Source organism: Salvia miltiorrhiza, chromosome 5, assembly GCF_028751815.1.
Source record: "Salvia miltiorrhiza cultivar Shanhuang (shh) chromosome 5, IMPLAD_Smil_shh, whole genome shotgun sequence".
Classification (NCBI taxonomy): domain Eukaryota; kingdom Viridiplantae; phylum Streptophyta; class Magnoliopsida; order Lamiales; family Lamiaceae; genus Salvia; species Salvia miltiorrhiza.
Window position 1 is genome coordinate 1,805,799 of NC_080391.1, and position 27,324 is coordinate 1,833,122.

The 27,324-nt window shown below is 36.3% G+C and overlaps 7 protein-coding genes across 9 annotated transcripts; 5 read left to right on the top strand and 2 right to left on the bottom strand.

The window, feature by feature from the left end:
- The first annotated feature begins 1,727 nt into the window (after window positions 1–1,727).
- On the top strand, window positions 1,728–7,494 carry LOC130984959 (uncharacterized). 2 transcript variants are annotated; one of them, XM_057907660.1, is made up of 5 exons: window positions 1,728–1,857; window positions 5,068–5,238; window positions 5,326–5,457; window positions 5,894–5,970; window positions 6,760–7,494. In XM_057907660.1, exons 1-5 carry the CDS (start codon window positions 1,797–1,799, stop codon window positions 7,288–7,290), a joined length of 972 nt encoding a protein of 323 aa, XP_057763643.1. In that variant the 5' UTR covers window positions 1,728–1,796; the 3' UTR covers window positions 7,291–7,494. The 2 variants fall into 2 exon arrangements, with proteins under 2 accessions (XP_057763643.1, XP_057763644.1); XM_057907661.1 differs by having other exon boundaries at window positions 6,769–7,494.
- LOC130984957 (uncharacterized) lies at window positions 2,009–4,925 on the bottom strand. 2 transcript variants are annotated; one of them, XM_057907658.1, is made up of 3 exons: window positions 4,669–4,925; window positions 3,564–4,239; window positions 2,009–2,526 (listed from the first exon to the last, which is right to left on the bottom strand). In XM_057907658.1, the coding sequence occupies exons 2-3, from the start codon at window positions 4,234–4,236 to the stop codon at window positions 2,114–2,116; spliced, it is 1,086 nt and encodes a 361-aa protein (XP_057763641.1). In that variant the 5' UTR covers window positions 4,237–4,239; window positions 4,669–4,925; the 3' UTR covers window positions 2,009–2,113. The 2 variants fall into 2 exon arrangements, with proteins under 2 accessions (XP_057763641.1, XP_057763642.1); XM_057907659.1 differs by lacking the exons at window positions 3,564–4,239; window positions 4,669–4,925 and adding exons at window positions 2,600–2,762; window positions 2,842–3,030.
- A 2,414-nt stretch (window positions 7,495–9,908) lies between the features above and the next one.
- LOC130984960 (uncharacterized) lies at window positions 9,909–12,678 on the top strand. The gene is made up of 6 exons (XM_057907662.1): window positions 9,909–10,063; window positions 10,150–10,212; window positions 10,374–10,544; window positions 10,632–10,763; window positions 11,199–11,275; window positions 12,167–12,678. The coding sequence occupies exons 1-6, from the start codon at window positions 10,033–10,035 to the stop codon at window positions 12,521–12,523; spliced, it is 831 nt and encodes a 276-aa protein (XP_057763645.1). The 5' UTR covers window positions 9,909–10,032; the 3' UTR covers window positions 12,524–12,678.
- Window positions 12,679–14,158: 1,480 nt separating this feature from the next.
- On the top strand, window positions 14,159–19,690 carry LOC130984956 (uncharacterized). The gene is made up of 13 exons (XM_057907657.1): window positions 14,159–14,356; window positions 14,443–14,505; window positions 14,724–14,894; window positions 14,978–15,109; window positions 15,773–15,912; window positions 16,693–16,779; window positions 17,068–17,193; window positions 17,411–17,560; window positions 17,841–17,912; window positions 18,026–18,127; window positions 18,644–18,814; window positions 18,941–19,020; window positions 19,375–19,690. The coding sequence occupies exons 1-13, from the start codon at window positions 14,326–14,328 to the stop codon at window positions 19,430–19,432; spliced, it is 1,383 nt and encodes a 460-aa protein (XP_057763640.1). The 5' UTR covers window positions 14,159–14,325; the 3' UTR covers window positions 19,433–19,690.
- Window positions 19,691–20,841: 1,151 nt separating this feature from the next.
- On the bottom strand, window positions 20,842–21,864 carry LOC130984962 (PRA1 family protein E-like). The gene has a single exon (XM_057907664.1). The coding sequence runs from the start codon at window positions 21,535–21,537 to the stop codon at window positions 21,004–21,006; it is 534 nt and encodes a 177-aa protein (XP_057763647.1). The 5' UTR covers window positions 21,538–21,864; the 3' UTR covers window positions 20,842–21,003.
- A 1,187-nt stretch (window positions 21,865–23,051) lies between these two features.
- Window positions 23,052–23,825, top strand: LOC131024755 (uncharacterized). Its single transcript, XM_057954293.1, has one exon. The coding sequence runs from the start codon at window positions 23,052–23,054 to the stop codon at window positions 23,823–23,825; it is 774 nt and encodes a 257-aa protein (XP_057810276.1).
- Window positions 23,826–24,084: 259 nt separating this feature from the next.
- LOC131024756 (putative late blight resistance protein homolog R1A-10) lies at window positions 24,085–26,832 on the top strand. The gene has a single exon (XM_057954294.1). It carries the CDS (start codon window positions 24,085–24,087, stop codon window positions 26,830–26,832), a length of 2,748 nt encoding a protein of 915 aa, XP_057810277.1.
- The last annotated feature ends 492 nt before the right edge of the window (window positions 26,833–27,324 follow it).

Consider the following 27,324-nt stretch of genomic DNA (forward strand, 5'->3'; position numbering starts at 1 on the left):
CCTGGTGTCGCGGCTTCGACGGCCGAATTCTGGCAGCGCAGCTTCGACGACCGGTTTTGCTGCTTGGCCATTCTCGAGGGACATCGGACGCCGGAGAAAGGGTGCTGGCCTCACCGGAGGAAGGGATTGAATTAAAAAAAAAAAAAAAAAAGTTTGACTAACGGTGGACTGACGGAGTTAGGGCGGAGGGGGTTAAATGTGCGATTTTTGGTAGTTTAGGGGGTAAGTTGCACACACAGTTAGTAAAGGGAGCAAATCGCTCTAAGGGCTCACACTTCAGGGGCCTATCTGCACCTTAACCCTTTTTTTATCTTTAAATCTAAATATTTGGTTTTTGGACTAGCGTGCCAAGCCATAAAATTTATGGAAAAAATACTTTATAGTATAATAATCTTTGATAAAACTATATTTTAATTTTTTAAAAAAGAACTTATTTTCTCAATTAATACAGTATTACGTACAAAAATAAGCACTAATGATCTGACAAGCATACAAAACAACACATTATTATAAAAATCACAAGTACAACAATAGTGGAGTTTGACAAAATAAGAATTTTTTTTTTATTAATTGAATATCCCCAATCAAATTTTGGACTAGTCCAATTAAAATTAGACTATTTCGATTCAAACCAATAGCTTGAATTTATTCTTATAAAATTTCGGCCATAACCATTATTTTTTGGCCCAAACAATGAGACACAATTTCACATAAATTTCATGTACAATCCAATGAGCCACATCGATATTTCAGAGTTCAAAATTGTCACTAAGACTTTTTTTTTTTTTTTTTAAGTTATAGAAATTTTAAATTTTTTTGGATTATTAGCCTGTAAATACACAAACTTTTTCAACTTTCTGAAATTTAACATGACTTTTATTTTCTGCCCATAAATACATGAACTTAACATTTTTTCTGATTTTTGACATCGCTAATAAAAAACTCTATTTATTGTTGACGTAGAGGCCGGAATACATGACGTGAACTACGGAATATGCATTTGAATAAAATAATTGTATTCATTATTTTGATTGGAGAGTGAATTTCAGCCTTCCCGTTAACATATTAATTAGAGTTTTTTCTTGTCAATGTCAAAAATTAAAAAAAAAATACTAAGTTCATGTATTTATGAATAAAATATAAAAGTCATGTTAAATTTCAGAAAGTTGAAAAAGTTTGTGTATTTACAGGCTAATAACCCAATTTTTTTTAATAAAATAAAAATAATTTAAAATTAAAATTGACATTTTACATAATTTAAATTTTCTTACATTGTTTATTAGAAAAATAAGAAAAACTCTCATCCCTATCTTATTTCCCTCCACCAATACGAAATTTACAAAATATTACTAATAATTTAATTTTATATTTACAAATCGAAAATTATTCGAGTTCAATTTAAATAAATACTCCTCCCGAGTAGCTTCACGAACACACATTTACGCGGCTTACCGCATACGCTTCTTCATGGGTAACATCTGCTATTAATTATAATTGAGGGGTTAAATTGAAATAATCGAGAGTTTTGGAGTATAAAAGCCTTGCATTTCCCGCGCCTTCTTCAACACTGCTTCATTTTCTCCTACTCTTGAGCTCAAATTTCACATATTCTTCTCTAATCATCTTTCCGAAACCGAGAATTAGATAGATTATAGAGAGTAATAACAAGAGAAATTCATGGCGCCTGATGCTTCTGATGCTCTAGCAGGTTTGTTCTGGAAGTTTCTCTTTTGTAACTATCCAATTCTCCGCCCTTGTTCAAAATCTTCTGATTCGTGCTTTTTTTGGTTGCAGAGATGGAAAAATTTCAACAATTCTTGAATGCCGCACAGACTGGAAATTTAGACCTCCTCAAAAGTAAGCAGTGTTTGATACAATTTTCTTATCCTTTTTTCTATTAAGATTACTAGTGGTGTTCAGGGGCGGATCCAGGAATTTTGTTGGGGGGGGCTGAACTTGCACGGGGTCCGGGGGCGGTAGCCCCCGATTTTTTTTTTGGGATATAATATATAGTAATTAATAAATAATTGTTTTTTTTGTCATTAGATCAACAACAATAATAAAAACCTACAATAGTTTCATTCATTACCATGTCTATTACATTACAAATAATCTATGAATAGACACTTGGCGAACCCGAGCTAGTCGTCTCTGTTTGAGAAAGAAATGACAGTTGATTTCGACGTGTACTCATTGACTGAAAACGTTGCAAGATCTTCTCGTTGTCAATAGTTGAGAAAATTTCCTTCTCAATATACACGACCAAACTGTCATTCATCCACTCATCTTTCATACGGTTTCGCAAATCAGTCTTAACAATCTTCATTGCAGAAAATGCTCTCTCAACAGAAGCAGTAGCTACGGGTAAAACCAATGTCAACTCAATCATTCGAAAAACTAAATGATTACCACTTTTAACCATTTCCTGAGCAAGACTTCCCAAATTGGTAATTGTTGAAAATCGAGAATCATTCCGAACAAATGCTATGAAATTACGGAGTTGTTGTGGAAGACATAGACAATCACCTAAAGAAACAATGCACAAAATGCACATTAATAATGAAATCAAGAAGTAATTGTGGAAATAATAAATAATCACCTGGCCCAAAGTCTTCGGGATATAAAGTAGTGAAACGCATGAGTTGATCAATGTTGAATTGGGAGAAATTATTTCTCGGATCAAGACACGCCATGCATCTAAGCAAATTAGTGCTAGCTTCGGAAAACCGAGTGTTTAGCTCTTGTATTGTTAGATCAACAACCTAAATATTAAAATTTACTGATAAATAAAAATTTAAAATAAATGAAATGAATCAAATATTTAAAAGCACAAAATAATACCTCATTAAAAATCTCCACACGATAATAATGATCATTGGTGATGCTTTGCCTCTTGTAACCAGGTCGAGTTATAGTGTCTTCCATATGAATCAAGGGAATATCATTCACCTCACAAAATCTGTTGACTCCCTCCAAAATCATCTCCCATCCAGTCATCCTGAAGTCGTGTAATTGAACTTTCACAGTATCAATCATGATACTCTTAGCAACAGCCACAACAACCAACTGAAGTTGATGAGAAAAACAGTGAACATACATGGCATAAGGATTTTCTTCCAAAATTAAGGCTTTCAATCCATTAAACTCACCCCTCATGTTTGAAGCTCCATCATACCCTTGTCCCCTCAATTTTGACAGTGATAAACCATTTTTCACAAATAAATCATCTATTGCATGCTTCAAAGAACGTGAACAAGTGTCAGCAACATGAACAATTCCAATAAATCTTTCAACCACACAACCTTCACCATTCACATATCTTAAAACGACACCCATTTGCTCTTTCATTGAAATATCCCGAGCCTCATCAACCAAAATGGTGAACACTTTATCTCCAATATCATTAATTATCGCAAGTGTGACCTCTAAAGCACAAGCATGTGCTAACTCTTTTTGAACTTTTGGACAAGTCATTTGATTATTACCAGGAGCATGTTCACCCAAAACCTTGGAAACAATATCATTATGATCACTATACCATTGAATCAGCTCAAGAAAATTACCTCGATTTGAAGAACTATTTGACTCGTCATGTCCACGAAAAGACAATCCTTGCTTCAACAAAAAACGAGTAACATCCAATGAGGCGGTCAAGCGAGCACGATAAGCAATGTTCACCTCACAAGCATTTGATCTAAACATATTTACCATACTCCCTCTTTGATTTTTAAATGCTTCAATTTGTACTCTAGCATTGTTGTGACAGCTATCTGCATCTCCAACGTGCTCTACAAATTTAATTAAAGCCTTTTTCCAATTGGTGAAGCCCGTTTTTGTAAATGCATCTGCTCCATACCGACCTGTTTTATCCGGATGCTTGAAAATATAACACCAAAAGCAAAAACAAGCATCTTTTGCTACGCTATACTCTAGCCACACAAACTTTTGATACCAAACATCTTGAAAACTTCTTAGTTGATTACCAAATTGAGTTTTCGGATAGGTATGCCCAACTACTTGACAAGGCCCCATAGATAAGTACTCTCTACGTGCTTGATCGCGAATAGTAATAGGAAACTCCTCAATTGGCTTTCTTAACCCCGGATCACGGACGTATTCATCAAAATTTGTTTCATCTTCTACATTGGCTTCAACTTCTACATTGACTTCAATAGCAGGTGTAGCTGAATCACAAGATGGTTGACCTCTACGTTTTTTAGAAAAAAAACGTTCCATTTTCTATAAAAAAATAAATTAATCCAATTTAGCATTCATAACCAACAACTCAGAAATATACAATTCGCTAATTCACAATTTTATTCCACTGAAAATTGACTAAAAAGTATCAACTGTATTCAAATTTCAAAAAAAGCAAAACTATAATCTAATCGGCTAATGGACAAAAAGCACAAATGTATTCTTCTAAAAACAAACTCAAATTCCACTCAAAAGTCGGCTAATTGACAAAAAGCACAAATCTATTAGCAAAAATAAATTCCACTCAAAAGTGGTCTACCCTTGTCCGGACCTCCAAGGACCACTACCATTCACAAAAAGAAAAAACAAACTCAAATTCTTATCTAATTGAAAAACATAGGAAAATTTGGGGGTTTACAAAATGAAAAAAAATTCAAACAAAAGCAGCGGACGCCGGACCAGCGGTGGTACCTCAATCTTCTCGACGCAGTAGACTGGAAGCGGCGGTGGTTCAATCTCCTCGACACAGCGGCAGCGCGGAACGCGAGCGGCAGTTGACCGGTGGTGCCGGAAAGGGGCGACGCCGCGACTGGTCTGGAAGCGGCGCTCAAATTTGGGGGAGTTAAGAGGTTAGGGTCTCTGTCCCGACTCCCGTTTGTATTTCTATTACAGATTATTTAGTTTATTAATATTTTTAATTTCTATATTTAAAAAAAAAAAAAATTCAAAATTTGGGGATCCGCCACTGGATCCGCCACTGTTGTGTTGTCGTTTTTCTTTAGAAAAATAATTGGACGCTGCAGCTATAGCTTAGGGTTTTTGCTTTTTCTGGTATGCTTCTTGTTGTAACGCGGATTGTGGTGTTGATAGAATTGGCGAAGCAGCTCGATAGTGGAATGGGGCTAGCTCAAACGGTAGTAGATGTGAAGGATGCCAACCAGAGAGGGGCTCTGCATTTTGCTGCCAGGGAAGGTCAAACTGAGGTTTGCAAGTATTTGCTGGAGGAGTTGAAGATGGACATTAATACAAAGGATGAGGATGGTAAATTAGTGTTCATGTGTTTATCAATGGATTAAGAATTTGGGATTAGGTTATTACATCTTCCTGCTTTGTGGTATTGATATTCAGGAGATACTCCTCTAACGCATGCTGCTCGGCAAGGGCATACTGCCCTCACGAAGTATCTCGTAGACCATGCTGCTGATCCTTCCATACCAAGTGGATTAGGGACCACTGCGCTGCATCATTCTGCTGGAAGAGGTATGCTCTCATCCCTTTATGAAGCACAGTCGAATAATTTTACTCCTTACGCTGCCTTAGACTTGATTTGTATGACTTGAAGCCCTGCTATGGTGACTGCTAATCCTAATCCTATACATTAGCTTGTTTCAAAATGGTTAGTTCATTTAACAGATCCAAGAAGTTGTTTTTAAGATTTAGCCAAGTGTGATTAGTTCATTTATTAGGGAAAATTATGGGGGCTTAACCAAAATTAATTTTTTATCTTTTAGCACCTGCCTTAGTGACTAATTAATCTCCATTTGGAGCACGCAAATCGGAAAAATTTACTACTCAACTTCTGCTATCACTTCAAATTAATGTCATCTCCTTAGCTACAGCGGTATGATATCATTGCCTATCAAATTAGTACGCTACTTATACAAGCAAGATGTATGGGAATATTTTGGGGAAACAGGGAATAAAAGGAGGAGGATCAAAGAAAAGGAGGAATCGGTAGAAAGAGGAAGGACGAAATTCAGAGAAGAAGAAATCGTAAGCTTCCATTTTCAACTTCATAGATTTTGATTCTTGATATTTCTTCATTACGTTGATTCAATATTAATTTGGTTTCTCATCTAGTTAGATAATTAGAGATGATAGTTGGCTAGATATTTGAGGAGTTGAGGTTGTTCTTTGTATACTTAGATTTGTTGATTCTCTGTTTTGATTTGTTGTACTTTTGAATTCTACATTTGGTTGATTCTCTGTCTGTTGTATGATTCTTTTTAATTCATAATATATTGGCTTGTTTTGATGACATGGATCTGCAGCAGGTGTTGGCGATAGATTGGAACGACTTCATAGATTTTGATTCTTCATATTTCTTTAGGGTTTAGGTGATTGATCTATATAGTAGCTTTTCTTAATTCAGTTAGTAGCTATTTAGTAGCTTTTCTTAATTCAGTTAGCATTACAACAGAAATCAACAAACATAGTAACAAACAGCCTACACCTCCTACGAATTTCATCACAAATCTTAAATTTCAGTGTGATTTCAACATTATGAAGTGTGAAGTGTGGTTAACCTTAATAAATCCCTTAGCTACTTCTGTCTATCAGCCTACACCAACCATATCAAGGGCATGAAATATAACAGCATTAATGGGGTTTAGGAGTAGGATTGAACTATCAATCGGCAGACATTATGCTTAGAAATGCTCAAGGTATGAGAATATAAAAATGATGTGCCAATTCTGTTACAACACAAGTTTGGGAATAGAGGTATGTTTTGTGTTTTTAAAGTTTTAATGATGATTAGTTTGTGAGATGGACATTGTCTAGTGTTATCAGCCTTTGACGATGGACATGGGAGAACGGACATGTTGGACTGATAACGATAAGTCTGTATTCAATAGTCTTCTGAGAGACTTCAGGATGGGTGAACTGGATGCAGAGTTTCCCAACGGCACCTTTGCTGATGACGGCACCGTCAACTACTCTAAAGAGGAATTCTGGAGAGCTTTATGCAGGCTGTATAATAACAGGGCAGCTGCGGCTAATGCATCGCAACGTGAACCATATGAAATGATTCTTCAGGGTGAACTACTCAGAGGCGAGATTTTCCCGCCTTGTGCAGCTTGCCAGCGGATCCCAGTCTTTCCGACATCTCTCCTGAAGAAGCTAGCTTATGAGTCTTATGACCAGTCTGGATCTGGAGCTTCTGCAAGTGCTGCAAGTGTTACTGGAACTGGTGGAATGTTCGACACCGAACTTGTTCAAGTAATCAATATTGTTAGTAGTATGGAAAAGAGGGGTCTTATATCTATGGTTGAGATGTCGAAGACATTCGACCTAGTCAATGAATGGGTATAAACAACGGGGTGGTATTTGGCTGAGTTTTCTGCTTAGTTCCACACCTTCTCTTGAAATGAAGGCCCAAGTACTCAAGCATCGTCTGCGACCCTGATTTTCTATGCTGCTTTTCTAAAACTGTCTCTGAATTTGGATTTGAAAACTGTTTTAGTGACTCTTAACTTGATGTTTTTTTTATGCTCATGACTGTTTGTTTTCTCTTAATGACTGCTTAAGCTCATGACTGTTTATGCACAATTGGTAGTAACAGCAGGAACAGCCAATACTATGAAAACGTTGATATTTTATGAGCAATGCAGTATAGTGTAGTCTATATTGCTGAGGTTTGATACTTTTTGTATGATTCTGATTTTATTATAGTAAATTAATTTTCTTCTGAAGAATAGCCAAGTTAATATTATTTTTAATAGATATTGGGCTGTGTTTTTTGGGTTGGGTTTAGTTTTTTGGGCCCAATATCATTTTTTTATTAGTTTTCTTTTTCTTTTTTTTGAGCCATAATCTTCACAATAGAGTCAAGAGAAGATGAGAGTTAGAGAGATGAGTCGATGACTGAGAGTTCTTTTTTTGAAGCCGTTGGAAGAAATTTTAAGATTTGGGCCGAAGGTTTTTTGAGAAAATTATGTTGAAACATAAACATAATTTCACCCAATCAATTTTAAACTCTTATTCTTGACTTGGGTAAAATAGTTTTTTTTTAGTAGTAATAATAAATTGAACGTTCAGAAAAAATCATTTTAGGACTAATTCCTGATTTAGGAGCTGAGTTTGCAACTAACATATATATTTAGAATCAAAGGCAACGTTAGAATGGCGTGGTACGGTCCATGATCATTAACGATGATCTCCACGGGCGAATAGGTCGTTCGCAATCGCCCTTCCTACCAGGGACGGATTCAGAATTTTTTTATTGTGGGGGCACAAAATATAAACATATTATAAATATAAAATACGTTAAAAAAATTAATACATAAAAATTCAAATCTATTAGAATTAAAATTTACTACTAGTTTTTATTGACTTAATACAATCAAATTATTAATTATTCATTTATCTCTCATCTGACCGTGTAGACGATTCTTTATGATATTCATGACAGAAAACACTTTTTCAAATTAAGTATATATTTATTGGAAATTAAAAATTTAAAAATTTACTTATTTATTATATATTTTAATTAAATATATACATGTATAAATAATTAGTAAAAATAGAAAAATTTGTGGGGGCACGTGCCCCCATGGCATATAAGGTAGATCCGTCTCTGCTTCCTACCATTTTCTACTTTACACTTTTACCGGACGTCGGGTAACTGTGTAAGCACGGCATTCATCAATCTGATTGCTTACCACTTTGCCGTTGATAACGTCAGTCTAGTTGAGTTATTAGTTCCCAAGGGAATGGAGTTCCTTCAAAGCAAGGGTGGGTACCAATGAGAATGATGAATCTGTGGCTAACCAATCCAAGGAGGCTCAAAACTTTGCCGCCAAAATTGCTTTCGACCACTTCAACGCTTCTCCATCGACACCGTCAGGCGTCTGCTACTGTTCATGTCACCTTGAGTTCTTCAGTTGCTGAGGCAGTTCCTAAGCCTCCATAATAAAGGAGCCTTTGGAGATGCTCTTATATGATATATATACTATTGCTGTGTAATTAAAAAAAAGTTTTTTAGAATAATATGTCGCTATTCACATTGTAATCAATAACTACAACTCATTGTCTTTTTATCACAAGTATTTTATAGGTTCAGATTATTTTTGATTTGGTTCAATCAAATTAAAATTTTCTTGAACTCACAATTTGTATCTTAAATTTAAATATTTGGTTTTGACTAGCTTGTCAATCCATATAATTTATGGAAAAATATTTAATAGTATAATAACCTTTGATAACTATATTTTATTTTTTAAAGAAAGAATGTATTTTCTCAATTAATACAGTATTATGTATAAAAATTTAATGGTCTGACAAGCATACAAAACCACACATTATTATAAAAATCACAAGTACAATAGTGGAGTTTGACAAAATAAGGAAATTTTTGATTAGTTGAATATCCCCAATTGATTTTTGGACTGGTCCATTTAAAATTAGACTATTTCGATTCAAACCAATCAGCTTGAATTTATTCTTATATAATTTCGGCCATAACCATTATTTTTTGGCCCAAACAATGAGACACAATTTCACATAAGCCACATCGATATTTTAGAGTTCAAAATTGTCACTAAGACTTTTTTTTTTTTTTTTTTTTAAGTTATAGAAATTTTAATTTTTTTAATAAAACAAAAATAATTTAAAATTAAAATTGACATTTTACATAATTTAAATTTTCTTACGTTGTTTATTAGAATATTAAGAAAAACTCTCATCCCTATCTTATTTCCCTCCACCAATACGAAATTTACAAAATACTAGTAATAATTTAATTTTATATTTACAAACCGAAAAATCGAAAAATATTCGAGTTCAATTTAAATACTAGCTTCGCGAGCACACATTTACGCGGCTTACCGCATACGCTTCTACATGGGTAACATCTGCTATTAATTACTAATTGAGGGGTCAAATTGAAATAATCGAGACTTTTGGAGTATAAAACCCAGCTGCGTTTCCCGCGCCTTCTTCAACACTGCTTCACTTTCTCTTACTCTTGAGCTCAAATTTCACATATTCTTCTCTAATCATCTTTCCAAAACCGAGAATTAGATAGATTATAGAGAGTAATAACAAGAGAAATTCATGGCGCCTGATGCTTCTGATGCTCTAGCAGGTTTGTTCTGGAAGTTTCTCTTTGGTAACTATCCAACTCTCCGCCCTTGTTCAAAATCTTCTGATTCGTGCTTTTGTTGGTTGCAGAGATGGAAAAATTTCAACAATTCCTGAATGCCGCACAGACTGGAAATTTAGACCTCCTCAAAAGTAAGCAGTGTTTGATACAATTTTCTTATCTTTTTTCTATTAAGATTATTAGTGTTGTTGTCGTTTTTCTTTAGAAAAATAATTGGACGCTGCAGCTATAGCTTAGGGTTTTTGATTTTCTGGTATGCTTCTTGTTGTAACGCGGATTGTGGTGTTGATAGAATTGGCGAAGCAGCTCGATAGTGGAAAGGGGCTAGCTCAAACGGTAGTAGATGTGAAGGATGCCAACCAGAGAGGGGCTCTGCATTTTGCTGCCAGGGAAGGTCAAACTGAGATTTGCAAGTATTTGCTGGAGGAGTTGAAGATGGACATTAATACAAAGGATGAGGATGGTAAATTAGTGTTCATGTGTTTATCAATGGATTAAGAATTTGGGATTAGGTTATAACATCTTCCTGCTTTGTGGTATTGATATTCAGGAGATACTCCTCTAACGCATGCTGCTCGGCAAGGGCATACTGCCCTTGCGAAGTACCTCGTAGACCATGGTGCTGATCCTTCCATACCAAGTGGATTAGGGACCACTGCGCTGCATCATTCTGCTGGAAGAGGTATATTTCATCCCTTTATGAAGCACAGTCGAATAATTTTACTCCTTACTCTGCCTTAGACTTGATTTGTGTGACTTGAAGCCCTGCTATGGTGACTGCTAATCCTAATCCTATACATTAGCTTGTATCAAAATGGTTAGTTCATTTAACAGATCCAAGAAGTTGTTTTTAAGATTTAGCCAAGTGTGATTAGTTCATTTATTAGGGAAAATTATGGGGGCTTAACCAAAATTAAATTTTTATCTTTTAGCACCTGCCTTAGTGACTAATTAATCTCCATTTGGAGCACGCAAATAGGAAAAATTTACTACTCAACTTCTCCTATCACTTCAAATTAATGTCATCTCCTTAGCTACAGCGGTATGATATCATTGCCTATCAAATTAGTGCGCTACTTATACAAGCAAGATGTATGGGAATATTTTGGGGAAACAGGGAATGAAAGGAGGAGGATCAAAGAAAAGGAGGAATCGGTAGAAAGAGGAAGGACGAAATTCAGAGAAGAAGAAATCGTAAGCTTCCATTTTCAACTTCATAGATTTTGATTCTTGATATTTCTTCATTACATTGATTCAATATTAATTTGGTTTCTCATCTAGTTAGATAATTAGAGATGATAGTTGGCTAGATATTTGAGGAGTTGAGGCTGTTCTTTGTATACCTAGATTTGTTGATTCTCTGTTTTGATTTGTTGTACTTTTGAATTCTACATTTGATTGATTCTCTGTCTGTTGTATGATTCTTTTTAATTCATAGTATATTGGCTTGTTTTGATGACATGGATCTGCAGCAGGTGTTGGCGATAGATTGGAACAACTTCATAGATTTTGATTCTTCATATTTCTTTAGGGTTTAGGTGATTGATCTATATAGTTGCTTTTCTTAATTCAGTTAGTAGCTATTTAGTAGCTTTTCTTAATTCAGTTAGCATTACAACAGAAATCAACGAACATAGTAACAAACGGCCTACACCTCCTACAAATTTCATCACAAATCTTAAATTTCAGTGTGATTTCAACATTATGAAGTGTGAAGTGTGGTTAACCTTAATAAATCCCTTAGCTACTTCTGTCTTATCAGCCTACACTAACCACATCAAGGGCATGAAATTTAACAGCATTAATGGGGTTTAGGAGTAGGATTGAACTATCAATCGGCAGACATTATGCTTAGAAATGATGCTCAAAGAAGAAGAAATCGTAAGCTTCCATTTTCAACTTCATAGATTTTGATTCTTGATATTTCTTCATTACGTTGATTCAATATTAATTTGGTTTCTCATCTAGTTAGATAATTAGAGATGATAGTTGGCTAGATATTTGAGGAGTTGAGGCTGTTCTTTGTATACTTAGATTTGTTGATTCTCTGTATCGCAATGTGAACCATATGAAATGATTCTTCAGGGTGAACAACTCAGAGGCGAGATTTTGTCGCATTGCGCAGCTTGCCAGCGGATCCCAGTCTTTCCGACATCTCTCCCGAAGAAGCTAGGTCATGACCAGTCTGGATCTGGAGCTTCTTCAAGTGCTGCAAGTTGTGCTGGAACTCGTGGAATGGTCGACACCGAAGATGATCAAGTAGTCAACATTGTTTGTAGTATGGAAGAGAGGGGCCTTATATCTACAGATGAGCTGTCGAAGATACTCGACCTAGTCGATGAATGGTTTAAACAACCATGTATATTTCTTAGTTTTCTGCTTAGTTCCACACCTTCTCTTGAAATCAAGGCCCAAGTACTCAAGCATCGTCTGCGACCCTGATTTTCTATGCTGCTTTTCTAAAACTGTTATTGTTTGTAGTATGGAAGAGAGGGGTCTTATATTTGCTTGTTATATTTGCCTGTATATACTTAACTTAAGGATAATCGTGTTATTTAAAACTATATAATCTATTAAAATATTGTTCATTATTATTATTATGCATGTCTTGTAATAAAAAGTGTATGAAATGTCCAAAAAAAAATTGTTTGTTGCCTAAAATGTATGAAATGTTCAAAAAAAAAAAAATTCTAGTGTTTTGAATCTAATTTGTAATATATTGAAGCTGTATAATCTATGAAAATATTGTTTTTTGTTATTACTATTATGAGATAGATTAACCAGGGGGCTTAGCCCACTGGCCACCAGGTCCTCACTTAAGTGAAGTGACCCGGGTTCGATCTCTCTTGGAAGCGAATTGGAGTTTGGAGATATAAGGTGGATTTTGGTGAATGGAGAGATAAGGAATTGGAGTTGGGAGCGAATTGGAGTTTGAAGATATAAGGTGAATTTTGGTGAATGGAGAGATAAGGAATTGGAGTTTGGAGATATAAGGTGGATTTTGGTGAATGGAGAGATAAGGTGGTTCTTGTAGTGGATGGGGAACTAATTACCCTTTGACCTTAAGTATTAACTCTTCACCTTCACCGCTTGGCCAACACACGCACACCTAACTTCGTAATTTATGAGTCTCAATTAATGAGGCTTGGTCACTCTAAATAAATCTTCGACTCGGTAATTTTTATTTTTATTTTGTGAAAATAAAGGCAAGCTTCATAAATTGATCATTTATTTTGAACGTAATAATTAAAATTTAGAGTTATTTATGGCATGGGAATAGACTATATATGTACCATTTATAGATTATAAGAACTTTGTTTCAACATGTAAACGATTACCTAATCAAACGAGTACAATTACTATCATTTAAATAATGAGTTATGGTTATATACTACAAAATATTTACTTTTGTAACTAAATAAATGTTCATCACGATTAATTATTTTTTATATTCACAGCGATCACTATTAGACACGATTATCGATAATTTTTTGTTCTTAGTGATGAGTTTAAATTATTTGATACAAATTGTTTATGTTTAGTTACATTTTATGCACACGTACAAAAAAATAAGCCCAAAATTAATGAGCCCAAGCCCAAAACATTATCCACTAAAATTTCATGCTATTCAATGAAGCTGCAATTAAAAATAGACAATCTTTAATAAAGAATTGAAATATTAATACAAAACTTAATAAAATTATAATTCATCCCTTCATAAAAAAAATTCAAAATTTATTTTCTTTTTCCGTAAAAAAGAGTCTTATTTCACTTTTTAAACTACCAGTATGTCACATCCTACCTTGTGTCATATATTTAACTATAAATGGAGTAATTTTTATTCAATTTTTTAATTAAGAATATACTTTTATTTTAATTTTTTGTATTAATATTATTCTCATAAATTTTACATTTATTCTATTTACTACTTTTATTAAAATTTGTATCCAACGTGACATTATTTTTCGTGAAGCTATTATTGAATATTTGATTCAATTCGTTTACACAATATTGGGCCACATATGCTATTAATTATAACCTAAGGGGTCAAATTCGAATAAGCGAGAATTCTCTGGACTACAAAACCCTGCTGCAACGTTTCCTGCCTCCTTCAAACACTGCTTTACTTTGCTCTTACTGTTGAAGACTTGAACTCAAATTTCTACATCTTTCTTCTCTCATTCTCTTTCCATAACCCAGAATTAGATAGATAGATTCATAGAGAGTGATAAAAAGATAAATTCATGGCGCCTGATGCTTCTGCTGCTCTAGCTGGTTTGTTCTAGAAGTTTCTCTTTTGTAACGAACCGAATTCTCAACCCTTGTTCTCAATCTATTGATTCGTGTTTTTTTTATTGCAGTGAGGGAAAAAGTTCAACAGTTCCTGAATGCCGCACAGACTGGAAATTTAGACCTCCTCAAAAGTAAGCAGTGTTTGATTCAATTTTCTTATCTTTTTTTCTATTAATATTATTATTGTTGTTGTCGTTTTTTTTGAAAAATAAATTGGACTCTGCATCTATAGCTTATGTTTTTTGTGCTTTTTCTGGTGTGCTTCTTTGTTGTAATGCGGATTGTGCTGTTGGTATGCAAATATTTTCTGGTGTGCTTCTTGTTGTAATGCGGATTGTGGCGTTGATAGAATTGGCGAAGCAGCTCGATGATGGAAAGGGGCTAGCGCAAACGGTAGTAGATGTTAAGGATGCCAACCAGAGAGGGGCTCTGCATTTTGCTGCCAGGGAAGGACAGGCTGAGGTTTGCAAGTATTTGTTGGAAGAGTTGAAGATGGATGTTAATACGCAGGATGAGGATGGTAAATTAGTGCTCATGTGTTTATCGGTTGATTAAGAATTTGGGATTAGGTGATTACATCGTCATGTTTTGTGGTATATTCAGGAGATACTCCTCTAACGCATGCTGCTCGGCAAGGGCATACTGCGCTTGCGAAGTACCTCGTAGACCATGGTGCTGATCCTTCCATACCAAGTGGATTAGGGACCACTGCGCTGCATCATTCTGCTGGAACAGGTATGCTCTCATCCCTTTATGAAGCACAGTTGGATAATTTTACTCCTTATGCCGATGCCGCCTTAGACTTGATTTAACAGATCCAAGAAGTTGTTTTTAAGATTTAGCTAAGTGTGATTTATTAGGGAAATTCATTGGGGCTTAAACAATATTCAATATTTATCTTCTACCACCTGCCTTAGTGACTAGTTAATCTCCATTAGTGCAGTCTAATGATCAGTTTTTGCCGCATTAGTTGGGGAAGGGTGGAAAAATGTAGTATTGATGTCATATTGACCATTTTATAGCATAATGGGTCTATTCAGGTTAATATTTCCAGCACAAAGAAGAAAAGTTAGGATCTTTAGCTATGGGCAACTGCATTGTGCATTCATTCTAGTTAAGGACCATGTAATTCGCATTTGGTGAGATGTCTATTTTAACCCAAGAATCCACTCTTGTAAGTTGATCACTGCTGTTTGTTTGTAGAAAAGATAAATTTTGTAGTTTTACTATGTTTAAGCCTGTCCTGAATTTGAATTGGGAGCATTTCCTCTTGAGATAGACTTTTAATTGTGAGAATTTTCTCAAAAGATTTCTCTGGAACTTGCTTTGTCCTTTATATTATCTTTCTTTCTTGTTAAGAAATCTTGATAACTGGATGTATTTGAACTTTGTTTGCAGGAGATATTGAGCTTCTAAAGTTTTTACTCTCTAAGGACATAAATGTTGATTCACAAAGTGATGCTGGTACTCCGCTAATATGGGCTGCGGGTCATGGCCAGCAAGACGCTGTCAAAGTACTACTAGAACATAATGCCAATGTAAGTTGATCACTTTATTAAGTTGAAAAGGTTCATTTAATTACCCATCTATGAAATGTTTCTGCACTGAAATCGATCACATCTTACAAAATCATATGAACCTGCTGTTTTGCATAAAATATTTTTAAGGCCTACTGGCTGAGAGGCAGATCATTTGAGATATACTCAGATATGTTCGATAAAGATAGACTAAAAAATTTAATTTTTCTTTCTGTCCTGTGTAAGGTAAACATGAAGATATATTGTCTTGTTCTAATGCCAACAGAAAGTGCACCGCCTCTCCATCACATGTGATGCTTGTGGAAGGTTTGGGCTGTTAAATTCTAATTGGATATATTAGCTATCCAGCTTATACAGTGTTAAAGACAACCCTTGTGGAATAATATGGTTTAGCTTGATTACATTACTATTAATAGAAATTATCAAGTTATGTCTAAGGCGTGGGTTGGGATTTTGTGTGTGTACGCCCTTGTGTGATTTGCGGTTGGGATTGCCGTCAATCCAACACCCTATCACGTCACCGACATAGGGTTTGGAAAGCAACAATCTCGACTTAGCTTATTGTCTATGAAACTGATGTCCAAATCCTAGAATGTGGACTGCACCATTAAATTGCAATCACTCAAATGGACCCAAACAATCTTTAGGGGGGAGGGGGGATATGTGCCCTAATATAAATTTCTGGATTGTATTACTATTTGCACGTTTTCCCAATTTCTTTTCTAAGATCAGTATTCTTTAAGTGCTAATGGTTTGTTTATTTATCTGCTTTTGTTGCAGCCAGATGCTAAGACTGATGACGATATTACTCCTTTATTATCAGCTGTCGCAGCTGGTTCGTTGGCATGTTTGGAGTTATTAATTAAGGTAAATAATTAGCTGGTGCTTTGTATTCAAACTTTGAACAAAGTTATACTAACTGTCGATTTAAGTGCAATGGGGCTTAGAACTTGTTCTAACCGTATTAAATGTAGTTCTTAAATGCACTTTAAGTTCTGTGTGTACTCTTAGAATTTGGTAAGAGCTTGTTTTTCTTGTTGCATGCTCTGATCACATAAGAAACATTATCTCGTCTCATTTTTCTACCTGGTCATAAATATTCTTTTGTTAAGCATATATGCCTGTCTAAAGTTCATACTTTGTTGTATCATACAGGCAGGTGCAACTGTGAACTTTACAGCAGGTGGTGCAACACCTTTGCACATTGCTGCTGACATTGGCAGCCCAGAGATCATAAACTGCTTATTACAAGCTGGAGCTGATCCTAACGCCATTGATGAGGTAAAAATAGTCAAGAACTACAAAAATAGTCTTCTTACATAGTCAGAGAACCAGAGAATAAATACTAACTAAGTTCAGCCTAGATAAGTTCACATGGAATATCTTAAAACATTTGAACGTTGCTTTGTGATGGATGTGGAAGAAAATCAGGGGGAATTTGAATATGAACAGTTGTCTTTTCATTGAAATCTTCGATCTAAGCTTCGTCTTGCTGCAGGATGGATGGAAACCAGCTCAGGTAGCAGCTTTAAGAGGAAATAAGGTAGCTGTTGAAATTCTTCTCCCCGTAACAGCCCCAATTGAATCAATTCCAGAATGGAGTGTCGATGGAATTCTTCAACACATGCAAGAAAGAGGGAAAGAGGAGGTACCAATTCAGCATGCTTTTTACCACTTCCATATTTGAAGATGTGATAATCCCTGTAATATTTATTGTCAAAGTAGCATAGAAAACATAACATTTGAGTTTGAGTATCTTTATATATGCTAGTTATTCTAGAGAACTAAGATTCTTTTGTTCTAGCTGAAGAAGGTGCATTCATGTATTTTCTGTTTTGCTGATAAAAACTAATCTACTAATTTAACCTAGAATCTACCCGTCCTTGTGCTTATTAGATTTTGTTTGGTTTCTATTTAAACAAATGCAGGGTCAGAATAAAAAAGCAGTACGATCTAATGAACTTAAGGATTCTGCAAATCCCGAGAGAAGTTTGCCTGAGGTATTTCTTTAATAAAACTACATCTATCTATGTGAGATGATATTTCCTCGTTTTACTTGCTACTCAAATTTTCTAAATCTGGATCCGTGTAATTCATTTGCTCAAATCCTCAGGTGTCAGCTGAAGCAAAATCAAAAGCTGCTGAAGCTAAGGCAAGGGCAGATGATGCTTTCAGAAGGAAAGAGTATATGGCAGCAGTTGATGCTTACACACAGGTTCATTTTGTTTGCTAAGCTTAGCATGTAATGTAGGTTTAAATCTATTTTGTTTTAGTAGTCATCTAAATCATTCTTAGTCAGAACTTTTGGCATTGTTGAATTCTTGTCGATACTCTCCTAGTGAGTGTTCCATTGGAAACCATGATTCTTATTTAAAGAGGAAACTGATTCTTAGTCCAAGCACCACGAACAATTGGGTTATATAATGAATACATAATTTAAAATGTCGGCAAACCTTGTGTGAGTGTATATAGAACATTAGATCACTGATATCCTCCCCATGACTCCCAAGTGTTAAATGTCTTATCAACATAATCTAAAATTTCGGCAAACTAAGTATGTGATTACTTGTTTCGTCAAGTAAAGGATAATAATAAAACTAGCTAACTGTTGAATATCATTTGCAACCGAATGGAGTCGGCCTTATTTTAGGTGTTATCATATGGATTATTCTAGATGTAATCTTGGGCTGTGAATGCATGACTGACTTTTACTTTTAAAATGAATTTGCAGGCAATTGATTTTGACCCAACTGATGCTACTTTGCTTTCCAATAGAAGTCTTTGCTGGATTCGTCTTGGACAACCTGATCAAGCTTTAGCTGATGCAAGAGCATGTAAGGCTCTTAGGCCTGATTGGCCGAAGGCTTGCTATCGTGAGGGTGCTGCTCTCCGTCTACTGCAGGTGAGATGTCATTCTAACGGTCAACACATTGAAATTTGAAATATAGTCTTCAAAATCTCTTCACTTTGCTATCTTTTTTGTGTTTTCTGCGTTCTAACAATCTGTTATGCTTGCTTTGTATTGCAGAAGTTTGAGGACGCAGCGAATGCTTTCTATGAGGGCGTCACACTCAACCCTGAGAATATGGAGCTCGTAACTGCTTTCAGGTTAAACGGCATATCCCTCCATCTGAACTCATTTCTCCTTGTATCCTTTATTACTCGTATAAAAGGTCTGAACATGGTAAAAATCACAGTTTGGCTTCTTCCGAGACAACACTATCGACCCTCTATTTCTACTCTTTGATTCGTTTCTAGGCTACTAAGACTATTGAGTAGGATTATGTTGGTGTGACATCTTCTGTTGAAACCAAAAATATAGATATATTATGCACCATAATCACCCCTAGTAAACAAGCGTGGCTTGAGCTTCTCGAAAAAATTCTGGCTCGAGTAAGAAACGCTTTTTACGATAGTAGATGTATGTATGGGAACCTGGATTGAATGTTGCTTGTGTTGCAGGGAAGCTGTTGAAGCTGGAAGAAAATTTCATGGGACTCAGCAGCAGAAAGAATCTTGATGAAGAATACACATTGGTCTGTTTTCTAATTTTTAGCATTTTGTCACTCAATTTTGATTTTGCGATAATAGGGTAGTATTTATTTCCAGTGTGACAGATAATTAGTTTTTCTTTTTAGCAAATTGTGTTTCCTTTTTGCACCAATTGAGATGAAAAATGTAATTTAAAACCAGTGTCGATTAGAAAATTGCAGAAGCTCAAACTTATGTATTATAGAGTTCATTTCTATATATAGTAGGTGAGCTTTTCTCTTTCCAATGAGTAGAAATGCAACACATCACATAGTTATACTTCTTCCGTTCACGAAAAGTGTGTTTTTTTTGGCATTTTAATCTGTCCATAATAAGTGGCGTTTTTATTTTGGTGCACTTATTTTTATATTTTCAACTTCATTCACGTTCAATATTTATGAGAAACTCATCTACAAGTCATTGATTAATTCCTTAATAAATCAATTTTAGTGAGTCAATTTCTATATTTTTTGTACTTGTGCTTTTCAAATCACCACATTTTTACACTTTGAATTGTACAAGAAATGAAGCAAATATGTAACAAGAAATATCCAAATAGAGAGAAAGTTTGTCTCCATGCACATCTCAACACACATATAAACAAGTGGTGAAGGCCAATAATATAAACCTACATTTGCATGAATGCTATGTGTCTAAAAATAAGGTACATATTCTCTTCATCTTTTGCACTTGTGTTTTGGAATATAAATATGAAATTGTGTTCCTTCATCCATTGTGTAAAAATCATATTCCAAGTAGCATGTGAAAATTGAATGAGATCATTGTGCATGTTGTATGATAGCATCAATTAATATTATACACATATGTACTAATTACTTTTTTTTGGCCCTACTATGATTTCTTGTATATGATCATTGATTTATATTTTTTTGGAATATTATTATGCTTATTATTGTTATTTTTAGGATTTAAACAATCAAATTGGACAAAAAGTAGTTTTTTTTTACCGAACCGAAATAATTGCAAATAACTAGTAATTCGATTCAGTATCGGTTATTGATTTTAAGGGCTTTCGAGTCTGGATAACCAAAAATTTCGATATGAGTACCAGAAACTCGAACCGAAATTTTGGTATGAATACCCGAACTTAAATCGTTCGACAACACTAGTCCAGAATCCGAATCGTTCAACAATCCTAGTCAAATTTATAATGATCAACTCGATTCGGACAAAAAGAGTAGACAGCACTAGTCGAGGATTCGAACCGTTCGACAACCCTAGTCAAATCTATAAGGATCAACTCGATTCGGATAAAAAGAATTAATCAATCGATCCACCACTAAAACATGAACATGAACAACTCAAATAAAAAAAAAATGATAGGAAGTTGGATACAATAAAAATGAATTAACTAAAAAAAAATGATTGGAAGTTGGATACAATAAAAATGAATAACTCAAATTCAAACCAAGAATTGCTACAAACACCATGAAATTCAATACAACAATTGTTCACCTTTTTTAAATTGGAGGCTGCTGGCATTAAAAAAAATCACAACCAAAAGAATTCCCCCAAATTCAAAATCTAGGGCTCAAAACCTCAACGCACCACCGAAAGCAAGCCGCCCTCGGCGGCGTCGCTCTCATCCAAGAACAAATCCTCCGTGCCCCTGACGGCGGCGTGGCCGCCGCACGCCACCAGCGCCACAATCAAGGCGACGAGGACATTCAACCCGACGTGAGTGAGCACCAGCGCCACCACGGTCACCAACCCCAGCGACACCAGAACCACGCGGTCGTCGACGATTCTGCCCAGGGCGACGACCGGATCTTCGCGGCAGAAGTAGAGCCAGAGCCACGCCGCGAACACCACCAGGAAGACGATCATGGAGACGGGGTGGTAGACGAGGCCGCAGAAGAGGATAATTAGGGTGATTAGGGCGTAATTGACGCGGAAGTAGTTCAAGTTGTGGCGGATCCGATACATGGCCTCGCCGTAGCTCAAGGGGAGGGAGACGGCGGAGACGTCGAAGAGCAGGCGCCACGGCCGGCGGGCGGCGTAGAGGGATCGGGCGCGGGAGACTAGCTGCGGCTTGGCGGCGCCGCCGCGTGGGGAGGCGGAATTTGCGAGCATTGTTGTCGCTTGCAAGATAATTGATCGCAGGGGAAGGGCGAGAGGCAAAGAGAGAAAACGCCAAGAGCTCTAGTGGTGATTGGGGGCGGCGGCGGCAGCCTGCGGATGCGGCGGAGGAGTCGGGGCTGATTCACAGAGGGAATCTGAGTGTGTGCTTTGATATGTGGAATCTATCAAAAATAATTCGTGGATTTTGGGTTAATTTTTAATAGATATTCAGCTTTTTTATATAAAAGCTAAACTAAAAAGCAAAAAAAATCCCCCAAAACTTTATTCATATTAATGATTAGTTTTGCCATTAATTACACTAATATATAATTTCACGTAGGTGTAATTAATTTCCTTAAAAATTTTCATTAAATCTTTTTGACTTTTAATATATGAAATTGAATGAATGTTCTTCAAATCCAAACAAATCAACATACTAAACTACGCTTAGAATTTAAAATAAGTGCAGGCAAATGTAGTTAATGTCTAAAGTTAAAAGATTAGATTCGAGTCTATCATGATACACTCTTCAAATTATATTTGTTTAATATTGTAATTTATTTCAAATAGAAAAAAAAACGAGCTGAACCGAATACAAGTCAGTCGAGTTCCATTCATTTAAATATTTGGGAATTCGAACTAGACTTCGACTCAAACTCTATTTTACTAATCAAGCTCGACTCATTAGTCATCACCTAATTATTGAATTCGAGTTTGACTCGTGTAATTCTCGATAATGCCGTATTCGATTTTGAGCTCAAATTCATGTAAGTGGTGTTCGAGCTCGTGAAAGGCTAGAAAAATATTCAAACTATGCTCTCGATCAATTTGTTTAGTTACTCGAGCTCGAGCTCAGCTCGTTCAAGTGTTCACAAGCCCAAATAAGTCAATTCCGCCATGCTCGAAAAAAATTATGGAGTTCAAGCTTGACCAGTTTACTATCGAATCGAGCATCATCTACAACTTTGATTATTATAGATAAAATTAAAAATTTAAAATTTGTATTATAGTAATCTATAATAACAAAATAATACTACTCCCTCCGTCCCAGAATTAATGGCCTGTTTCTTTTGGGCACGGAGATTAAGGAGTGTTGAATTAAGGTGTTAAAGTTGGTGGCCCACCTTTTTAACCATTTAATTAGCAAAAGTAATTGTAACCATTAAGAATGTGGTGGCCCACTTTTACTTTTTTATATTCTTTTATTTTTATTACAATTAGGTTTCTCTTTAATTTTATTATTCAAATTTTAATTGAGTTAATACTGGCCAAATTTTTGGGGACGTTTTTTTTGAAGATATACTGCCCAAAATTTCACTTCCCTCCTGCCCAAAATTTCACTTCCCTCCTAATGCGCCAAAAGCTGTAAAGGCTTCAAAAAAAATTCAACACCAAATTTAAATGAACTTTTGCATAGAATTTGAATTTCCCTCTCTTTATAACCACAAAAGCCTTATAAATAGGCACAAGTGCAGATTCAATTTTTCATCCTAAAAGGCAAAAATTACAGCAAAAAGAAAGGGAAAATGAGAAGAAAAGATCTAAGTAATGGAGAAAGGAACACCATTGTTCAATTCCTTCTTCAAGATAGCAAAAACGGCAAGCCGAAGAGAGGGAAGATCCAAGAAGCCATTGTCAAATTCGGAAGCTCTAGGAGGACCGTGAGTCGGCTTTGGGCTGCGGCAAAAAAACAACAAGAAAGAGGTAAGCACATTCATTCGGCAAGCATGAAAATACATCGACCACATCGAAAAAGAGTGCAAATCGACTTAGAGCTAATCTCCAGCCTGGAATTGAGCAAAAGATCAACTATTCGAAGTCTTGCAAGTGGCATAAATTGCAGTAAAAGTACAGTGGGTCGATGGATAAGCAAGGGATTGATCAAAGCTCACACAAGTGCAATACGACCCGACCTAACTGCTCCTAACAAACTTCTACGCCTGCGGTTCAGCCTTGAAGCCATAGAATACGACCGTATTCTGAAGGTACTTCAGTTCAAAGATATGCACAACACTGTGCATATCGACGAGAAGTGGTTTTATATGACAAAGGTAAATCACAGGTTCTACTTAACCCCAGGAGAGGCAGAACCGCACAGAACATGCAAATCAAAGAAACACATCAAGAAAGTGATGTTCATGTGTGCAGTGTGTAGGCCAATATTTGCAGAAGATGGCAGCGTATTATTCGACGGAAAAATAGGGATTTGGCCATTTACAGGAAAGAGGTGGCTCACGGTGGAGAAGCCATGGACAACCACAGCAAAGAGGCGGCGCCTCTTGAAGCAGGCGAATAATTAGGGTTTCCGATCAAAGAGACGAAGCGGCGGAAGAGAGAGAAATAGAGAGAGCAAAAGAGAGATGCCGTATGTGAAAGGGTTAGGTGAAAATTGAAGTTAAATTAGAACAATTAATTAAAGAGTAAGTAAACCCTAATTATTTCCTAAAAAGGAAATAGGCCATTATTTGTGGGACAACCCAAAGAGAAAAACAAGCCATTATTTATGGGACGGAGGGAGTATAAAATTTAATGATAGAAAATTTGTATAGCAATAACTAGATGACAAGTGGCAAGTCAAATACCTTATCCTTCCACCACCTACCAGTCTTGAGTCTACCACCATTCCCAATTTCCCAGCTCCTCCCGCTTCAGACCTTCTTCCACAATCAAGTTATGGCGGCTTATGGTGCAGCGATTTCTCTCAAGAATACGATTCAGCGTATTCTACAATCGTCTCGCATCTCTCTCGATTCCCACTCTCCACTAATCTTACAACCTGCCTACGACCAGATGGATCGCTTGCTGAAAGTTCTGCGATTATTGGACGAGACCAGCTGCAGCAAGATCAGGATAGAGGTGAATGCTGCGGATGAACGAATCAAAGATGCAGTTTGGGAATTCGAAGATTTACTCGAATCCCATGTCTTACCTCAGATTCTTCCACAGCTCGAAAGCGAGAGAGACAACTTGTCATTCTCTGTAGATCTGCAGAGTCTGCAACACCGTGTTGATTGCTTCGTCGAGATGGTGAAGATGATGGAGGAAGAGTACACTAATGAAATGGAGAATATGGCTGAAGAAGAAGGCGAGCCTATTTCCTCAAGAATTGATTCTGGTGGTGGAATGATCAAGTCAAAGATGGTTGGATTATCTGATGAATTCGAAAAAGCGAGAGATTATCTTCTTAAAGGTAATTATTATTCGCTTGATGGGATGGCGGGCGTTGGGAAAACAACTCTTGCTAAGCATGTTTTTGAAGATCCATCCATTCAGAGCCGTTTTGAGTTTCGAGCATGGGTTAAAGCGGGCAGAAAATGCGAATTTGATGAACTATTACGATGCGTTCTAGCTCAAGTGGATCCCAACGCTTACGAAATGCTTAACCAAGGAGATGATGATGATGATTATGAGGAATTAGTTGGACTCTTGAAAGAAAGATTGAAGGGAAAGAAATGTCTCATCGTGGTAGATGATGTTTGGGAGACACAAGCAATGGATCGCATGACAAATTGCTTGGAAGAAGAGAATATTGGAGGGATTCAATTCTTACTCACATGTAGAGAAAAAATTATATTCACCAAGGATGACGGGTACGAAAGAGTAAATTTGTTGAATGAAGTGCGCTTGTTGAATGAAGAAGAAAGTAAGGAATTACTTGGTTTGAAGGTGTTTGGTGAAGAGGGTTTTCCTCGTCACCTTGAGGAACTGGGAGAGAAGATTGCCAAGAAATGCGAAGGTCTTCCTCTTATGATAGTCACGGTTGCAGAGCTCCTATTAAAAGCCGACAAGACCCCAGAATACTGGACTGAGGTAGCCTACAAACAACACAACTCACTTTTCGAGGATGCATATAATCAAATATCAGAGGTACTTTTCCCAAGTTATGACTACTTACCCCAACATTTAAAAATGTTTTTTCTATATATGGGAGCATTCCGTCCATATAGTGATATTATCATGCCATCCATGCTCAACAATCTGTTGAGTGCTGAGGGGTTTCTTGAACCGATTGGAGAAGAAAGTTTTGGAGATTTTTTCGATTTATGCTTGGAAAAACTTTGTTTGATGTATCATCTTGTTCTCAACACAACAAATTCTTTGTCTTTGTTTAGAAGTTTTCGCGTGCATTCTTGCTGGCAGCACTTGTGTAAGGTAGAAGCTAGTAGGATCAAGTTTCTGCATGTCTTACAAAGTTGTGATGATTTTATGGAAGACCAGCGCCGCTTGTGTGCCCATTGGAACAGTTTATTCTGCTTCAAACAAGTGTGCGATTCGATAGAAAGTGATTGTGCATCCACTGTCCGTTCTCTCCTTTGTTTTGGTCCTCATCACCCATATCCAATACCAATAAATTCCATGGGTTTCAAGTTGCTCAGGGTACTATTTGCTCTTGATGTCCGATTTTACCATATCCCAAATGAAATTTTGAAACTAGTTTGTCTGCGGTACCTTTCCCTAACTTGCAACGGGGAGCTCCCCGCTTCAATATCCAACCTCTTTCACCTTCGATTCTTGATTATGCATCCACATATAAGCATTGTAAAGCGTGGAGTTCAGTCATATATACCTGTTCAAATTTGGAACATGCAAGAACTAGAGCTTCTTGAGATCCCGGGAAGGGACCTACCAACCCCTAATACCGATGATGCTGCCTTGAACAAACTCGTTAATCTTTTTGGTGTGAGCGCAAACAGTTGTACAAGGGAAGTTCTCAAAAGAATTCCTAATTTAACGCATTTAGGAATTTATGTGGAGTTGAAGCCTTATGATGACGATGATGATGAAACCAACCTATTGAGTCGCTTGAGTTATATATCACAACTCCAGAACTTGGTCGGACTTAGTTATGGCATCAGGAATCCCGAGATAAAGTATGAGTGTAATACCATTCCTCTTTCAATGTTCCCATCAAGTCTCACAATGTTAAATTTGAGCGGGTTGGGGTATTCTTGGAAGTACATGAACGACATTGGTTTGTTGTTGCCAAATCTCGAGGCTCTCTCATTAGAATGCTATGCCTTTCGAGGCCCAGAGTGGGAAATAGAATCAGGGGGTTTCTTGAAGCTCACTCAACTTGCAATTGACGACACTGATTTGGTGCAATGGAGACCTCAACGTGGAAGCTTCCCAGAGCTCCGGCACCTAATGATGAAGGATTGCTACAAGTTACAACAACTCGATTGGCCATATGATCATTCTTGGATCACAAGCATTGGATTGGCTGACTGCAATCCTTTAGTTGTGGCTTGTGCCAATCAATTAAAAGACAAGTTTCCCTTTGAACTTACCGTCGAATCTTCTTTTTGAGCTCAAGTCACTCTGCAACTGTCTTATAGGTTAGTCTTTCTACTTTGCCATATATATTGTCTGAATTTAAGGATTGTGAGTTGTGTTGGTTTTTGTTGAAGATTGTAAAACCGGAGAGGTGAATTGTGTTTTGTAAGTTGGATTTGTGTGGAAACATTAGTCCCTTATTTAAGGTCTCTTTTTTCTCTGTTACTGTCAGTTGTTGTGTTTTTTGTTTTTAATAGCTTAAAAATTTCATATTCTAGCACTATACTAATTATTGTCTGGTTTCATATTTCAAATATATGAGATCTCTCAGTGGAAGCTCATTAATATGATTACTGAGAAACATTTGTTGTAATGAGATCCCAAATGAGTATTTATTTTTATTTCTTTGAGGAACAGTTCACATTGTATAAAGGTCAAAATAATATATAACTTTATGTTGAAGGAAAAAATCTGACGATTTTTACCATTGATTACACTAATATATAACTTTATGCATATGAAATT

What these genes read in the sequence shown, in the direction of transcription:
- LOC131024756 (XM_057954294.1), top strand. Translation starts at nt 24,085, where the DNA reads ATGACAAGTGGCAAGTCAAATACCTTATCCTTCCACCACCTACCAGTC.
- LOC130984959 (XM_057907660.1), top strand. Translation starts at nt 1,797, where the DNA reads ATGGAAAAATTTCAACAATTCTTGAATGCCGCACAGACTGGAAATTTA. An exon ending in AAATTTAGACCTCCTCAAAA is followed by an intron (nt 1,858 to 5,067) that starts GTAAGCAGTGTT and finishes TGGTGTTGATAG; the next exon opens with AATTGGCGAAGCAGCTCGAT. An exon ending in AATTCAGAGAAGAAGAAATC is followed by an intron (nt 5,971 to 6,759) that starts GTAAGCTTCCAT and finishes GACATTGTCTAG; the next exon opens with TGTTATCAGCCTTTGACGAT.
- LOC130984960 (XM_057907662.1), top strand. Translation starts at nt 10,033, where the DNA reads ATGGCGCCTGATGCTTCTGATGCTCTAGCAG. An exon ending in TAATACAAAGGATGAGGATG is followed by an intron (nt 10,545 to 10,631) that starts GTAAATTAGTGT and finishes ATTGATATTCAG; the next exon opens with GAGATACTCCTCTAACGCAT. An exon ending in GCATCATTCTGCTGGAAGAG is followed by an intron (nt 10,764 to 11,198) that starts GTATATTTCATC and finishes TTGGGGAAACAG; the next exon opens with GGAATGAAAGGAGGAGGATC.
- LOC131024755 (XM_057954293.1), top strand. Translation starts at nt 23,052, where the DNA reads ATGAGAAGAAAAGATCTAAGTAATGGAGAAAGGAACACCATTGTTCAA.
- LOC130984956 (XM_057907657.1), top strand. Translation starts at nt 14,326, where the DNA reads ATGGCGCCTGATGCTTCTGCTGCTCTAGCTG. An exon ending in TACTAGAACATAATGCCAAT is followed by an intron (nt 15,913 to 16,692) that starts GTAAGTTGATCA and finishes CTTTTGTTGCAG; the next exon opens with CCAGATGCTAAGACTGATGA. An exon ending in GTTTGGAGTTATTAATTAAG is followed by an intron (nt 16,780 to 17,067) that starts GTAAATAATTAG and finishes TGTATCATACAG; the next exon opens with GCAGGTGCAACTGTGAACTT.
- LOC130984962 (XM_057907664.1), bottom strand. Translation starts at nt 21,537, where the DNA reads ATGCTCGCAAATTCCGCCTCCCCACGCGGCGGCGCCGCCAAGCCGCAG.
- LOC130984957 (XM_057907658.1), bottom strand. Translation starts at nt 4,236, where the DNA reads ATGGAACGTTTTTTTTCTAAAAAACGTAGAGGTCAACCATCTTGTGAT. An exon ending in AAATAGTTCTTCAAATCGAG is followed by an intron (nt 2,527 to 3,563) that starts GTAATTTTCTTG and finishes TTGTTTCTTTAG; the next exon opens with GTGATTGTCTATGTCTTCCA.